General features: G+C 48.1%; 1 protein-coding gene across 10 annotated transcripts in view; it reads right to left on the bottom strand.

Moving 5' to 3' along the window:
• Positions 1–17,507, bottom strand: part of TEX2 (testis expressed 2) — a 99,922-nt gene that overhangs the window by 16,913 nt on the left and 65,502 nt on the right. For all 10 annotated transcript variants that reach the window (XM_057318060.1, XM_057318057.1, XM_057318059.1 and 7 more), the window contains 3 exons: positions 16,874–17,121; positions 8,937–9,083; positions 4,258–4,357 (listed from right to left, as the gene is read on the bottom strand). In XM_057318060.1, coding sequence (XP_057174043.1) covers positions 4,258–4,357; positions 8,937–9,083; positions 16,874–17,121 — 495 coding nt within the window. The remainder of the gene's footprint in view (positions 1–4,257; positions 4,358–8,936; positions 9,084–16,873; positions 17,122–17,507) is intronic.

The following is a 17,507-nucleotide window of genomic DNA, read 5'->3' as shown; positions in this document are numbered from 1 at the left end:
GACTGCCCGTGGTGCCACGGGAGTTGAGCCCGCCTTAGCGCGTGGCACCAGGGACAGCTAGACTAGAGATCCTTCAGCCTTCCCTGGTGTTCTATTTGATAGACGCCACGGCCTCAGGAACAGTCCAACTGTGGCCCCACAGATCTAGTAATTTCACTGGGCAGCTCACTATTCCATTACTATTAAAATAGCTAAAAGGCGTCCGTCTCACCGGAGTAGGCTTAACGGGGCACCTGCTGCTTAGAAGGGGTAAGAGAACCCAAAGCCTTGCTCACCTGAGCTTGGCCCTCATGTTATCCGCTCCTCCATTTCTAATTGTAACTATTACTGGTTGATTTTCACTTTGAGAGGCAACATTTGGCACCCAAACAACAAACTTCTTAAAATGGAACATTTAATAATATATTACCAAGAACAGATGTTGGAGTTATAGGTTCTTAGAAAAGCATAGCAGTGATTGTTTTGTTCCTGGAGCCATATTGCTCACTCGAATACCACAGAAAACTAGCATTCCCTGTATGTCAATGTGTCTTTTAGGACAGATGCCATTCTCTGCCTACCTGTAACTGTTCTTGGAAATAGCTCCACCTCTCAAGACTGGTCTAGTCTCAAATCAGTCTCCTCTCTTGCACCCCAACCAAGTTCCACAAAACCGTATTTTTCTCCCTTTCTACAACAAAGTGATTTTCCTTTCTGCAACATGATCTGGTCAGAGTGTGTGGGTCCACTCCTGTCAGCGCTGAGCCCCGCGGTCTGGCCCTGTCACTGGGCTGAGCCCCGCGCTGCTGCTCTCCCAGGTGCTCTTAACAAGGGTGTGGTGGAAGGAACGGGCAGGTCACAGACGACTCTGGTTCCAGTTTTCTGCAATACTCAGTGGCAAAGTAACTTCAGTCTAGCACTGGATAAAAGGCACCAGGCACTAAAGGTGAAGGTCCAGAAGACAAGTGGACACCTCCAGTTACGACCAAGCACATCTCTGAAAATGGACAAGGCTCCTATTCCTGTGGGACATGGTACTCTTGCCAAGGATCCAATACCTCCCGTCAAACCTCGGTCTGTTACCTGGGTATCTTGAAACAGGGTACAACCAGTATGGCACTCTGTCTGTGGGGGACACTCAGTACCTATCTGCAGATTTACACACCTGCGCCAAACGTCCTGAAGACTAAATTAATCTAAACCTGAGGGGTCACAGCCCCCATCTGTGGTTCATCCTGACATTGGCTGACATGCCTGCAGGCACGTCTCTGACTCCCCTGGGCGTCTGGGCCCGCTGTACCCCCACACATGACCCTCGGTCAGAGGTGCATATGGAGTGGGCAGGGTTCAGAGGTGAGGCGGGAGGTGCACAGCTGGTTTCCATCTATCTTCCAGCCACCTGCCGCTGGTGGGGAGTGAAGACGCCCCAGGGAAAGGTGGTCATTCAACCTGAGAAGCTGGCTGTGCGTCCTGGCGCTTGGACGGGCCACGGTGGCCAACAGGTGATTTCCAAACTACAGACATTGCTCCTTTTAGTGGCAAGGCCACAACAGCTGAGAATGGCCTTTTTCTTTCCATTTATTCCTGTAAAATGGGTCAACTGGGCACCACAGCCACCCACATTCTAAACTCTCCAAGAGCGGCAGCAGCTAAGGTGTCACTACCGATGGTAAAAGTAACAACAGCCGGCATTTACCGCGCTCGCCTTCCAGGCGCCTGTCATGCACTAACTCACTCAGTCCTCAGACCAGCCTTGCCTACGGAGTCACACTCTCCCCACTGCAGAGAGCGGTTAGCGGTAGCGAGGTTTACGGATCCTGCCCCAGGCCACGGAGCTGTGTGTGAATCCCAAAGCCTGGCCCCAGAACTGTGCTGAGAACCACGGCTCATCCCTCATCCCGAGGGTGGAGTGATCCAACCAGCTCTGGTCCGAATATCCACCCCCCTCCAGCCCCCAGCCACATGCCTCCAACAAACAAGCACAAGTTAGGGGGTTTAAGAAAGAAAGAAAAAAGAGGGGTGCGCGCGCGTGCGCATGTGCGTGTGTGTGTGTGGTGGATTCCCCCAGCAGGTGCCCCCTCCTTAGAGCTGTGGGAGCCTTCTCCACTGGGCTTGCATTTCCCCAGAAGGTGGGCTCTGCTTCCCAGAGTCAGTTTTAGCCAGTCACCCTTGATTTTCATTTCCTTCAAAGAAAAGTTTACCTTAGAGCAATGGAATCCAAAACAGCACATTTCCTTTACGTTTATTTCTGTTTTAACTATCACATGCATCCTTTGCCGACTTGGAAAAACCTAATTTGATCAAACTTTTAAAACCCAAAGGCTTTATGTCTTTTATCATTCCTTTCTTTCGTAACATTTCTTCCCTTGTTACATAAGCAGGCAGATGTCTAAAACTTGCCCTGAAAGGAGTGAAATAAGCCTCAAATGGATTAAAAACCAGCAAAGCTTTGATCTGCGTAGTGAAATGTCTTGCTCCAGAAGAAGAGGAAAGACACTTCGGCATTTGGTGAATTTCACTCAAAGCCTGACCAAGCTGCCCTGGGAGGCTGTGGAGTTCAAAGCTACAGGGACACTCCTGAGATGCAGCAAAGCCCAGCTATGGCCCTGCTTCTTTCTTGCTGGAAATTTCTACTAATTCAACAAAGGGCAGAGATAAGAAACTGCTAACACATTAGGAAATAGAGCATGTCCACGTATTATTTACTTTCTTTAAGCCTGACTCTGTGGAGGTGTATGTTAGCTGATCATTTACCAGCTTGTTACAAGTCAATCCGTAAAGAGGCAAAGAGCAACGGGGAGCCCAGAGCCCGCCAGAGCCAGAGGAAGAAAGGCAGGCAACCCCTCGTACACAGATGAGGTGGAGATCCTAGCTAGGTACTCAACACATAAGTAATGTATCTTTAAAATTTCACATGTGGTTAAAAGAACTCTAGCTAAACCATTTGCAAATTATCTTTTCTAGTTTTTACCCTCAGTGTACCAGAAATTAGCCAAATCTAGGAGCACACAGATTTATCAAAGTGTAGACATGATCAAGGGGTTATAGGTGATCTCAGTATGCAGATATTAGGTAGACTTTTGGATCTGCAGATAACACTGCGGTCTTTCTTTGAAATCCACGGAATGCTAAAAATGTGGAAATAGGGGCTCGCTGTCAGCTGAAATATTGCTAAAGAGACGATCAGAGCTGCTAATTGTAGGGATAAAAAAAAAATCTCTTTGTATTTACAACAAATGCATACAACACAGATAATGATGTCACTCAATACGACCCGAGAGCCGTCTGATAGCACACAGAGACAAAAGTAGACGTCATGGTCTCTAAATTAACAAGACACTTACTTCAGCACATATAATCACTCTTGGGAAGTTGTAATTATTTTCTCCCCTACCTTGTTCCTGTGCCTTTTGAGGAATGCCATGCCAGCTTAGGTGGAAAGAGGTACATACGGATAGGGATACTACAGAAAAGAAGTCGACTGCTTCCACGGTGGGGAGGTTTTTCCTGCCTGTTCACAAACTAGTCTGGCCTGCCTGGCTTGAGCCTCTTGTCACCCCACTCCTGTATACGAAATTTTCCATCATGGTCTTTTTAAAACCACATGCCACAAAATACACATAAATCTTTATGTCATAATGATATTTAAACTCCACACATCCTTATTAACTCTTCCTGCCCCAACCCACCAGAGTAGGTGTAAATAATGTGTCTGGAGCGTGTCTTAAAAATCCAATCTGAGCACTTTCCCCCAGCAGAAAGCTGTACTCTCAAAATATTGCTGACAACCTCTGTCTTCATTTTTTAAACACATACGGAGCACCTACTAGGCACGGGAAGGAAGGCAAGATGTAAAACACGAAGGTCAAAGAATCTGCAACCTAGAGTTGGGGCAAGGCAAAGGCGTGAACGCAGACGGAGGAGCAGCAGCTCCTGGTGAGAGGTGAGGGCTGTGGGGGCACATGTGAGGCTGCGAGCAGCGGGGGCTATTTTCTGAATCACACAAGAGCCCAGAGCCCGCCAATGGGTACATGGGCACATTCGGGCTGGGGCAAAACCGGCAGGGATCCTAGACACTAGAAGAATTACGAAGGGGATCTATTCCTGATCTGTCCCCCGTCAGCTGAAGGCTGTGACTATTAACAACAAAAGACAATCAATGTAAGACAGATCTTAAAACGTCCCTGACCCCCTCCCGCACAAAGCTTTGGTATTCAATCTGCAGTGAGGGACACATTTCGACACTTGTACAAATGGTCAATTCTCTGCTAGAGTTACCTTGGTGATCAACGTAAGGCTTGAAGGCCTGAAGGATTTTTGGCACAGCCACCCCCATGTCAAGTTCCGTCAGAGTTAATTCATTCATAAAGTAGGGGAGCTGGAGGAGAGAAGTAAACAACAAATGAGACGTTAGTTACCTGGTCAATGTTAGAATTCAGCATCTGCTCAGAAGGAGTGAAGGTCAAGGTTTTGGGGACACATTCATCTAACTGAAATTTACTGAGCACAGAATAGCATACTAGGCATCATCCTACCGAGAGAGCTGTGGACAAGTCACGCAAGGTCTTTGCTTTCACAGGGTTTACGTTGGAGAGGCAGAAACATAAATAAGTAGACAAATAACTTGAGAGAGTGGATTAGTGTTCCAGCGACAGTAAGGCAAGTGGTGGGACAGAGGGAGCCAGGGTGTAGGTCGGGGGTGGCTATTTTTGCCAAGGAAGTCGGTGAAGGCTTCTGTGGAGAGTGGGGAGAGGAGGAGCCAGCCATGCCAGTCAGATTAACAATGCCTGGAGCTGGCTAGTGTGGTGGGCAAGTGGACCCCTCTTCGACTACTAGTGGGGAGTTAAGAAATTACTACAGCATTTCTGATAGGCAAACTCACAATTTTTAGTAAAATCCTTGGAAAAAAAGAAAGTCACATCCCTTGACCCAGTGCTGGACATTTTCTGTCTGCCCCCCCCCCCCCCCGCCCCGGGATTTGAGTTCCCTGAGAGGCTGGTCTGTGCAAACCACACGGATGGGCTCTCCAGCCCTCTGGTTTCTGGCGGGGTGTAGCCAGTGGGATACACCAACGGGGAGGGCAGATGGGAGGTACTTGGGGAAGAGTGTTGTCAGGTAGCTGTCCCCTCCCTTCTGTTGAAGGCCACCGCTCCTGTCAGACAGGCAACCTCTCCACACAGCCATGCTGCCCCAAGGTCTGGTAATTGCTCCCTGCTTTTGCCCCTCCAGGGAGTGTTAACAGCGCCCCACCGCTGCCGGCCTTGGGTCCTATCCTATCCCTTTTGGTTTCTCTACATTGGCTCACATATTTATAAATCTCTCCCTTAACATACTCTCCTCTGGTGACGCCACTTGAGTGTGCCATCTGTTTCCTGCTGGGACCCCAACTAATACAGCATCAGTAGGAATCTGCTCTAAAGGAAATAACATAAGTATTAATATCATGTTTAGAAATTCCTACTCTGCCTCCAGACTACGGAATTAATTCATTTGTTTCTTTCACCTGACAGGTATGTGTATATATTATTATTTTTTTTAATCTGTAGTCCATTCCTCATTTCAGTGTAAGATATAAATTACACCTTAATTTTTTTCCCCCAATAGCTCATCAGGCATCTTATTGAACAACCAATACTTTCCCCATTAACCTGTAGCACCATCTTTAAATGTGAGATTCCCACAACACTGGAGCCTGTAATGAGCACCCTGCTTTTCTACCAGCATCAGACTGCTTTTTCAAACAAATATATGCTGAACATTTCCCATAAAACGAGGTAGCTTTTAGCCAGGCATGGATTTAATGCCTATTTTGGCTGGACCTCTTCAGTTGTCAAAGGTATACACTTTGACGATTCCCCAGAGAACTCTCTCTCTGCTTTTCTGCAGGGGTGGTTCGGTTAAAGAGTTATGATGTCTGTGATGAACAAAATGTGACCAAAACAGTACTCAAATGTGCATCTTGAATTGGTGGTTGCTGGATTTGGAAAACGTTTTTCTAAGGCATTGATATTATGTGGTGGCTGGCCTCCCAATCAGCCTACAGAACGCTACTTGGCCAAGAATGTAGCCAAATTCTTGCACTCTTGCCCCAGACTGTCTATTATTATCACTCTAATACCCAGTGAGTCAGGGGCATGCTGGGTTCCTGTGGGAACAGGAGTCTGACACTGACCAAGGGGAGTGAATGCAGAGATGGCATTCCCAGTCTCCTGTCAAACCTCCCAGCCTTCCCACCTTGCACCCTGTGGTCCCTGCAAGGGCAGAGGAGGGATCTGAGACAAAGAAGGGGCTTAGGGACCAGGGACCGGGAAAGACTCAGCAGGGCTGGGCTGAGTTCTAATCACCAGTAGGTAATACAAGGAAGGGCTCAGCAGGGCCTGGCTTCCTACTTATTCACCTGAGTGCCCAAATCCAAGATTCTAGAACATCTCTAAGCACGCTTCCCCTCCAAATCACAACTGATTTGAATCAAGACTCTCAGGACCAGGCCCTAGCCTGGTCAGCCTCCTTGCTACTCTGCAGGGAAAGGCAATGAAAGGTCACTCCTGCTCTTTTTTAACCAGAAACCCTCTTCTTCCCATCCAAAGGCACCACAGTGAGACAAGAGCTCACTGCATGTTCTTCACCCTCCCAAGTGAACCCAACTGGACATTCAGGTGTATGGAACATTCTCAGGTTGGTGGGAGGAACTGTTGGAAGCTGTCTGCAATAACAACATTTGCTGACACGGGCACAAGAGGCCCCTGAAGACTGAGGGCCCCAAGGCGGTGTTGGGAGGGGCTGGCTGAGGCTAAGAATGTACTTGCTGCTGGGGCAGAAACTCGGCTTGTTTTAAACCATCACTGGGCACCAGATACACACACAGGCTGCTCTTTCACAACATGAGTCATTATCACATGTGAGGGTGACAATCTGAGACCGCAGGGTAAGGGCAGCAAAGAGTTCTCCATAGGTCAGGCCTTCAGGGGAAACCAGGAGACAGGGAGACCTTTGTCACAGCAGACAGCTCGGGCTCCTCTGGCCATTCTGGCTCTTGTATTGGCTGTTAACCACCACTCACTACTAGGTTTCGTTCTTCCCAGAATATTTGGCTATTGGTGATAATAAGAGTCCTTTCGGCAGGGGTGGCGGCGGGTTCAGAACTGGGGTAATATCCTGCTGCCTTTCTCTTTATTCCAGTACATCCAGGGTCTCCTCTGGTCTCGCAGGGCACTCAGGTCAGGGGAGGTGTGAGGCTGGCAGTGGAGGGAGCACAGCCCCTACTGGCACTACAGGGTCTAGGCCACTTTTCTCCATCCTTACCTTCCAGCACTTCTGACCTCGGTTTTAATCTGCCCACTAAAAAAGCTCGCAGGTCCAACAAAGGGAGAAGAAGAAAATAAAAGACTTTCCCTCAGCTTCTTCTGGGGTGAGAGAACCCACCATTCTCCAAGATGGCAGAGGTTCCATGGACTTCCAGCACCCGAGAGAAGCATGGGACACTGCCCTGCCCCTGTCTGTTTTGGAATGTGTGTAACGGGGACGGAAGCGTCCCATCTGGAGTTGAGGCACGCCTGCTTTCTGCCTCCCACTGCCAGGACCCGCAGCCCTCATGCTCAGGGAAGGGCCCATGACAGTCTTTGGGAAAAGAGGAGTGCCAGCCCCGCTTGTGTATCTTGACCCAGGAACTCGTCAAGCTCTCCCCATTTTCCAGAAAGGGGGAGGCGGTAGAGTGAGCTCCAGCTTGGCTGCTTGTTTGCGAACATGGGAGGGTCGCTGCCACTTCCTGTTCCCCCCTGGACCTGGCTAGCAGAATGGTTTCAACCCTCAATCTACCTGAAAAACAGGCTGACTCACGTCAACTGAGCCCTCCCGAATCCTTGCCCCAAATTCTGCCTCGACATCCGCTCTTCCAGCTCTGATGGCAGCCTCTCCACTTCTGCAGGGGTTAGGAAAGAGATGACACCGGCCTGCAGCCAGCAGAGCTTGCCAGAGCTTGACTGAGCCCTAAGAGGCTTGGTTTGTCACCCAAAGAAATGACAGAAGTCACATCGAAGCTCCTCCAGGCCCACATTTTCCTTCTAATGTAATTTTACCTTACCTCACAGTTTCCTAACCTGGAGTCCTTGAACCCTCTGAAGTCATGGGCAAAATTCTGCATCACTGTGCATTTTTCTAGGGAAAGGATCCATTCATGTCTGTGTCTCAAAGATATCTCTGACCCAGAAGGATCCATGGATTTAAGCTGCTGACTGTACAACTTCATTTGGGGACCAACGGGACTCTTCCTTGGCTGGGTCTTCCCTCGGTCAAAAACTTACTTCTACATAACCTAACTGAGGTCTCTGGGTTGGCAGAGGTGGTATTAAATGAGTCACTTAGTGGCAGTTGTGAGGAATATTTATGCAGCTTAAACTTACTTCCAAGTGGGTCTTGATCAGCACCAGGACTGTTGTTTTTCAGCAGAGAGCCCAAAATAAAATACCATCTGGCCAGAAGTAAAGGTCAGGCCCAGACACATTTAGAGTGCCATGCTAACTTTCCCGGCTCTGAGAGGGAGCATGACTTGGGAAAGAGGTCTGTCGTCTGGCACTTTCCTCAGCAGAGATGGTGCGGCCCCCCGACTGTGAGGCTGGGTGGGCTCCAAAGTACAATTTAAGTTCCTTACTAATCTAAAGATAATAGAGGTCTACATAGCAAACCAGCTACAAAAGCTCCCATTTTCCCAAACCAAATTCTGGATTATCACCTAGAATGGATGACAGTGAGGGCAACACAAAGGAAAAAGTAAACAGGAACATTCACTAGGTCCCCAGGTACAGTGAGTCACATGGCCAAGGTCACACCTCAGATATGTTGTTGTTCTCATATGTTATATGCTTTAAACCAAGTTATTCTTCACTTAGGATATAATGACACAAAAACTTCCAAATTAAGAAATGTGAGGCATTGGAAGCCTCTTATGTGGAAAACGATACCTTTATTTTGCTGAGTTTCATTTGGATTTTCTTAGACACCAGATCAGACCAATATTTCTCTCCTAAGAAGTCCCAAAACATTCTTCCGAGCAAGGCGTTCACCCAGGCTTCCTGTTCCTCCTCCTCAGAGGGCGGAGCCTCCGGCAACTGGCAAAAGAAAGGGAACCAAAATTAGCTGGAAAGCAACTGGAGAGCAAGACAGGTGCTTATTTTTACAAAGTCACTGAAGGTCCCTCGCTACAGAGATGGGCGGCCACGGGAGTTGTATTTCTTCCCTACAAATTACAAGTCTCACATTATGTCAGTGCATAGAACAAGGGAGAAACAAAAGCCACCATCACAGATAAAAACTCCTCTTTGTCTGTTTTCTTTTTTTGCCAGGCTGCTGTGAACGAGCTAGTATTTCATACAATTAGCTCAGACTGCCCTGCCTCCCAAATGAGCATGGTACCCACTTCTGATTAACAGCACCTCCGATCGAATGTCTGCCTAGCTTTCCTCCAGCTCAGGCTCCCTGGACATGCCACCATCAGGCTGGTCTTCCTGAGGCAGCCCCAAAGCCTCCCAGGCCCAGGACTCTTACAGTAGCTGTCAACTCACAGGCCTCCTGGGCGAGGCGCAGGGGGTGCCTGGGCCCTTCACCCAGAGATACTTAATTAAGTGGGTATCAAAACTCCCAGAAGCTCTCTCCCTGATGTAATGAACAGGTGAGGTTGAGAACCTCTGCCTTGGATTAGAGAGAGCCCGTTCTCAGGAATTCTGTGAAAATTCCTACAGCTGTTCTCCTCAATCTCAGCCCAGTGATATGCCCTGGGCCTCACCTCCGCGGGTACAATCTGTCTTAAACATCTAGCACAGCCAGTGTGCAGGGTAGGACACGAGCAAACCTGAGTTAGTCTCCGATTTCCCGGGCTACCCATCAGACGATGGACTCCTGCCCAGAGAGGGCCCGGTGGGGTGAAGCAGGAGACAGAAGCGGGCAGTGACAGCGCGGAGGGTGTGGCGAGGGACCCGGCAGGGCTGATCACCGCTGTCATCGCTGCTGCTGCCGCTGACCCCGTGCCAGGCCCCTTGATAAGACTGCTTCTCAGGCTCCTCATTTACGTCTTATAATACCCCAGAAAGATGGAACCTTTACTTCTATTTTAGGGAGGAGGAAACAGACTTGGAACCATGTAGTGTCCTGCCTGAGGCCCCTCGTTTATCAGCACAGCCCGACTCAGAGCCTCCTTCTCCCTGGTCTCCACCTGCTCTGTCCTGAGGGAGGAAGGTGGTGTGACCAGCCCCTGGTGTGACAGACAGTGCCTTATGCTGAGGTCTCTAATTAGACGACAACCTTACAGAAACAATTAGCCTTGAAAGCAAGGACCAAAAAAACCCAAAAAACAAAAAACAAAAAAAAACTGAAATGCAGAAATAAGCAAATTGTTTACCCTTTCTCTTCCCTCTGTGGTTTGTACAAGTGCATCTGCCCTGCCCTCACGGGCCTCCTGCAGCCGTAACACACATCAGACACCCTCACCATCTCCATGTGTGTGCTCACGCCAGCGTGATCTGTGATGGGCAGCTGTGTGTCCGGGCCATGGGGACTGTACCCAGGTGGTCTGATGCTCATGGATCTGACCCATGGAGATTTGATAACTTGTGAGTACCCCAAAGGTCTACAGCATGTACCCGTGTGTGATTTTTCTGAAGCCTGGAGTCCGGGGGTCTGAACCGGTCACTGAGCTTGTGCAGGGCCGAGTGGACTGCCCAGCACCCACCTGTCCATTCGTCTTGTTAGAGCATGCGCCGTCTCTCTCTTTGGGGATCTGGGAGTTTGCCTGTGTTTTTTAATCTAACGTTATCGCATATAAGGGAAAATATTTTACATTCTAGGAGTCCTCCAAATTTGGGTGTTTTCACAGGTCTCCCTTATGAATGTTGGTGAGTCTCATCTAAAAAAAAATTAAACTTTGGTTTAAAAAACAATCCATGTTGGTCATTCCATTTCAGAAGACATCTTTCTCCCTCACTCATTTCAATGGCTATACAGCGCCTCTGTGTTCTTCCTAGTGCTGTAATATGTTTTGAAGTTAACCAAGACTTTTTTTTTAAGATTTTAATTTATTTTTTTTTAAAGATTTTATTTATTTATTCGACAGAGAGAGACACAGCGAGAGAGGGAACACAGCAGGGGGAGTGGGAGAGGGAGAAGCAGGCTTCCCGCTGAGCAGGGAGCCTGGTATGGGGCTTGATCCCAGGATCCTGGGATCATGATCTGAGCCACCCAGGCACCCCTAAAGATTTTATTTTTAAGCAATCTCTACATCCAACATGCAGATCGAAGTCACAACCCCGACATCAAGAGTCGCACACTCCCCCGATGCAGCCAGCTGGGAGCCCCTCACCAAGACACTTCTACCACCAGGTTCTGGATCTAAGAGCAGACGCCTGGGATCACTGGGCACTTGGTCATGCCACAGGTGGTACATGTTTCTTAGAATCACTTTTCTCTCTGCCTGAACATCTGCGCCCCACCCCCCAGGGGGATCTGGTCCAGGTTTCTGAGGTTACATTACAGTCTTTGAGTCACATCAGATTATCTACACAGACTTCCGAGTAAACACAGTGCCCTCCTCCCCCAGGTATTTAGGCAGTGCCAAGTTGTGCCCACACAAGGCAGTGCATGTCTTGCTTAGATTTGCAGGAGACACAAGAGAATCGGTCACTTTCCCTTCTCGGGTGGGGGAGTTTACCCTCTATCAACCTTTCCTTACAGCCCTAGATATTCACAGCAAACAGGTTTAGCACAAAATAGCAAGAAACAAAGGCTATTTCACAATTTCTGTCCAAGCCAAAGGCATATGACGTGGAGACACATTTCTGAAATCACTGACAAGCAGGTTGTTTTGCTTTTCAACGGTTCCTTCTCCAGGCTTCTCTCCACAGACTCAGTGGGAACAAAGAAAAATCCAAGAGCAGCAGAACACCGACAATGCATCAAAGCAGCTTTATGAACAAAATCTGGATTCACGGGGCTACCAGAAAGAACTCACTTCCAATGAATGTCATAAAAATTTAAGAGCTTAAAGACTAAATATGCATAGGGTTCTATGCACACTGCCATTTGCCTGCAGGAAGGAATGTGAGAAGAATATTCATTTCAGCATTTCAACTATACAGGTACATTTAGGTAGGGTACCTTTCTCAAAATGACTTCCAAAAAAAGGTCTGGAGAGTCCGACAGCCTGAAGCTGAAGGATGCTATCATGACTGTCTGAGTAGCTCTTGGGGTATAGTTTGTTAAAAGCTAACCTCCAGAGGAAAGTACAAATTTACTTAATTTTTTGGTGTACTCTTTCCTGTAACAAATGGCCAGGAGGCCGAGGCCAAGGCCAGCCCAGCTTTTTTTGTTCCAAAAAGAGCTCCGTGCCTCCGCTCCTAAGGTTTGGTCACACACAATCTGGTGCCACCAGGGTTCCACAAAGGACAGCTGGGTCCAGGAGAAGGCACACCGGAAGACCCTTCCCCCAGGTCTGTTAGCTGTTTCCCCAATTATAAAAACAGTACACACTTATTGCAGAAAACACTCATAATCCCATTATCCAAATATAATCATTTAACACATTTTTCCTCTATTTCCTATTAGTCTTTTTTCAAAATATGTAACTTTTTAGGATATGGAACTTTAAAAAAAAAACAAAGTTGGATCAAATTAACATGGTTTTGTATCTTCTGTTTTTTTTTTTTACAGCTTTATGGAAATACAGTTCACATAACACACAATTCACCCACTTAAAGAGTACAATCTATACTTTTTAGCCTATTCACAGGGTTGTGAAGCCATTAATACCATCAACTTTAGAACATTTTAATTACCCCCCCCAAAGAAACTCTGTATCTCTTAGCAGTTACTTGCCATTCTTCCCCAACTCCATCCCTGCCACCACTGTCCCCACCACCACCGTCCCTGCCAGTCTCATCTCCACCAACAACAACCCCACCATCACCAGTGCCCCCACCATCAGTCCCAGGCAACCAACCACTAATTTATCTCGGCAAATTCACCTATTCTAGACATTTCATATAAACGGAACCATACAATATGTGTTCTTTCGTGACTGACTTCTCTCATACAGGTTCATTTGTGTCTCTGAGCCCTTTGAGTTTCTCTTGGACTCATGATATCAGAGGCAATATGGACCCTAAGAAATAACCTGGCCCAGTCTTCAGCAGGAAGGATGAACACTACTGACCACATCCAAAGGGTCCACATTTGATGAGCCTATGGGGAACTGGCACTCTTATTCCTGGTGGGAATGAACACTGGGGCAACCCTTATAGAGAGGAATGTGGCAATACCTAACAAGACTACATCTGCGTTTACCTTCTCATCTAGTGATCTCACTTCTAAGATTTCACCTTGAAGATACATCCCTAACAACACAAAAATACACATACACAAATTATTCACTGCAGCATTGTTTGTAATTGCAAAATACTGGAAACCTATATCCCACATAAAAGAGAGAATGAATATATTATGAAATATTTGTACAGTGGAATAAGTACTTGGCAGCTGTTCGAAAACAAGAGGAGGGAGAGACATCTATGAACTGATGTGGAGTGATTTCCAGAACGTACAGGTAAGCGAAGAAAGTAATGTTCAAAAGAGTATCCATAATATGCTACCATTTGACTAAGACAGAAGAGAAAATAAAGCCAGAAAGGATAAATCAGAGACTAAGGAGGCTGGCTTACTTCAAAGGGGTGAGTGGGAGTGGCGTGGAAGAACAAAGAAACCGGGTGGGGGAGAGGACCCTTTTCTGAGTAGGTCTTTGTACAGCTTTGATCTCTGGAACCATGTTAATGTTTCACATGCACAAAACATAACAAGTTAAAAATGGAGTGAGAAGGTCCGCGTGTGCTCAAACTGCAAAATTAGTAAGAAATAAAACTAGTTAAGAACTGCCCTTAAAGCATGAAAAGTAATCAAAGTAGTGTAGGAAACTGTAGCAGATCTTCCTTTGCAAAAACAGTGCCACCATATTTCTCATCCCACATGTTCTTCCAAGAATTTGCTACTTCTTCAGCAAGGAGTAGAATCTATGCACCTCCTTGAACCTGGGAAGGTGTGCTAACTGCCCCAATAGAGCATGATACAAATGACATTATCTTATTTCCGAGACTAGGTCATAAAGGGTGATTTGGTATCTGCTTGGCTCTTTCTCGAGGGAGACTCGCCCTTGGAACCTAGTCACCAAGCTGAAGGAAGCCCAGGCCACATGGAGAAGTGAGCTCCCAGCCAACAACCAGCATCTACGTGCCAGCCACGTGAGTGAGGCATCTTGGGAGCAGCTCCTCCAGCCCCCAGTGGAGTCTCCTCAGCTGACGCTGTATGGAGTAGAGAGAAGTCTTTATTGCCAAGCCTGGTCAAGTTACAAATTGGTAAGCAAAATGAGTAACCGTCACGGTTTTAGGCCACCACTTCTGGGGCTGTTACGCACTATAGTTACAGAGTAACTATAACACATATCCGTACCTTATTCAAGTGCGTCTTAACTAGCAGACCACCCCTGAGAGCCAGGACACGGCCCACTCATGCTTCAGGCAGGCCAAGGAGATGCGGGAGCCCAGCACCAGACCTCATGCACCTTCTCCCAAAGCCCCTTTTCCAAGGACAGTTATCCCATTCACACAATTCTGGCTTTCTGGTTTCCTAGCCCACACAGACTAGAATCGTTGCATTAAGGGTGGGGGTGGGAGACGGGATAAGCACTCAGGGAGAAGCAACTAGAAGGACATATACCAACACCAGCCAACAGACAATTGAGAGAAATGACTGCAGAAGCTGCAGCCTGGGGTGGCTCAGATGGGGGCGAAAGGCCTTTGACCTCAAGTAGGCCTGCATGACCACAAGCCTGAATTTCTGTTTGTTGTTAAGTCCTTAGACTATCAAGATTAAATCGGCCCTGCCTGCTCTGCCTAAGGGGGCCAGGAAATGCAATGTGGTTTTTAAAGATTTTCATCAGGCTTAGAAGAGAAAAAACATGTTTTGGTGCTTGAAGAGGTAAATGCCGAATACTCAGAAAGGACGTCTGCACTAGAGAAGACCCCAGCGATGACAGGACACGAGAAGCACGTGCAGACACACTGAGGAAATGTTCTAAAACATGGCTTTGTTTTTGTATTTTTAATTTAAGAAACTCTTTTAAAAAGCAAGCATTTCATGAGATAATTTTCTTACATTGGTATACAATGCTCCTCCTGATTTCCCTGAATCTGATGAGAGTCCAGACAGATGACAACGCAGGGAGAAAAGGAATTTGGGGTAGGGGGATTTACCGGTGGTAAACAGGACATTCCTAGAATAGTTCTGTATTACCCAACTCCAGCCTAGAGGAAGGCCTACTTCCTACTCTAGTTGGTAACTTAGGTCAGAGGGCGGAGGCAGTGGGTGAAGGGCCAGCAGAGGCACACGGTCTTTTTTGGCCTGACAAAGTCAGCTGGATGAGGGTTCAGGGGCCTCTTCCCCACTGGAGGGGATCAACGGAATGAATCAAAACTCATGACTGGCCAACAGCAGAAAGAAGAAGGCACCAAGTGCTTTCCATTAAGAGCAGAGATACGGTCACTGTAAGAAGGGTCAAAAGCTTCAGTAAGTTACTGAATAGGAGAAAAACAGGCTTTGTGTGCACAGGCTGGACGCCGTGCTGAGAGTATGAGTGGCATAGTAGCAGGAGGCCTGAGGGCCAGCACAGCTTTAGAATGACCACCAAAATGGCAGTGGAGGCGGTCGAGGGCCTAGAAGTGTCAGATCGGGTTTTGTACATGCCGCCACTCAGCAACTGTGGAATTAAGCTACTTAACTCGTGTGAACCTGTTTCTCCGTCTACAAAATGGAGAGAATACCATCTCGTCTGCGAGGCTGTTGAAGGGAGCAGAGGAATTCTACTGCAGTGCCTAACAGAGTCTGGCATATGGCAGTTTAGCTATCTTACTGCAGATGACCTTGAGTCCATGGCCAGATTGTTACGCTGTGGGAACAATGCTCGTGGCAACTCTTCAAAAGCACTGGACATCGCTAAGGAGTCTGAGAACTTGAGAATACAAAGGTAAATGAGGAATCAGACCTCTATTACTAACGATTCCGAGAACTTCCCTACCGATTGCCCAGTTGCTCAGGTCAAAGGTTATGGGTGATCTTTGGCCCCTCTGGTTCTCTCACACCCCACACCTAATTCATCAGCAAATCCAGCCAGCTCCCCTCCAACACAGATCCCAACTACAGCCATTCTCACCACCTGCTGCTATCCCTCATCACAGCCCCATCCCCCACAGCTGGAAGCACCCCCCACCCACTCCCTTCCTCCTCCTGCCCACTCTCCATGGATAGCCACTTCTAAACTTAAATAGATCAACAGGACTCCCTGCTCAAAACCCTCCCAGGCCTTCCCATCTTCCTTGGAACTGACCCATGAGGCCCTACCTCTCTGTCCCCTGCTCACCGTTACCACAGCGGCCTTATCCGGTTCCTTGAATACTCCAACCACATCCCTGCAAGGGCCTTGGCACTTGTTGGTCTCCTCACCTGGAAGGCTCCCCCCACACATTAACCCACAGCTCACTTCCTCACTTTGGTCAGGTCTCTGCCCAAACGTCACCTCCTCAAGGAAGCCCTCCCTGACCACCACTCTAAAACAGCAGTCTGGCCACTTTCCATCCTCCCGTACTTGGCTTTAATTCTTGACACCACCAGATGTTTGTTTCTTGCTGTCTCCCTGACGAGAGCACAAGCTCCCTGAGGGCAAGGCCCTTATGTGTCTTGTTCATTACTGGGTCCCCAGTGCCTAGAGCAGGGCCTGGTACACAGGAAGCCCTCGAAGTGCTTCTGTTTGCAAAAATGAGTCTGAATAGAAAAGCAGAAAAGCCAAGGCCCAGGCAGCCAGCTTTACCTTCTTCCCAGCCGTGGGGCTGCTCTCCACACTCTGCACGGGGCTCCTTTGGGGACTTCGGTTTTCCTGGGGGACACACCTGGACATGTACACACTGTAGTCCAGAAGCATCTTCTGCCGCACGCTGCCCACCAGCTCCTTCTGCTTCGGCTGGGACATAATCTCCTCCACGCTGCCTTTGCTGCTGCTGCGGCTGTGGGTCAAGTGCCCCGAGGGGCTGCTGTGTCTGCTGTGTGAGGGCAAAACGCCTGCAGCAAAGAGGGGCCGGCTGTTAATGTGAGTGAGGGGAAGGACTGCAAAGTCAACAGAACATCGGAACATCGAACGAACTTCAGTGGGCTAAGCTGACAACCAGCTAAAATGCTAACAAATGATTGTTTAAAAAAAATATTTATAAGGCTGGGGCGCCTGGGTGGCACAGCGGTTAAGCGTCTGCCTTCGGCTCAGGGCGTGATCCCGGCGTTATGGGATCGAGCCCCACATCAGGCTCCTCCGCTATGAGCCTGCTTCTTCCTCTCCCACTCCCCCTGCTTGTGTTCCCTCTCTCGCTGGCTGTCTCTATCTCTGTCAAATAAATAAAATCTTTTAAAAAAATATATTTATAAGGCTATTTCCTATCCTGAGAAATACCTTC

This window comes from Ursus arctos, unplaced genomic scaffold, assembly GCF_023065955.2.
Source record: "Ursus arctos isolate Adak ecotype North America unplaced genomic scaffold, UrsArc2.0 scaffold_24, whole genome shotgun sequence".
NCBI lineage: Eukaryota > Metazoa > Chordata > Mammalia > Carnivora > Ursidae > Ursus > Ursus arctos.
Note: the sequence above shows the minus strand (reverse complement) of the source record. Positions and strands in the feature narration are given on the sequence as shown.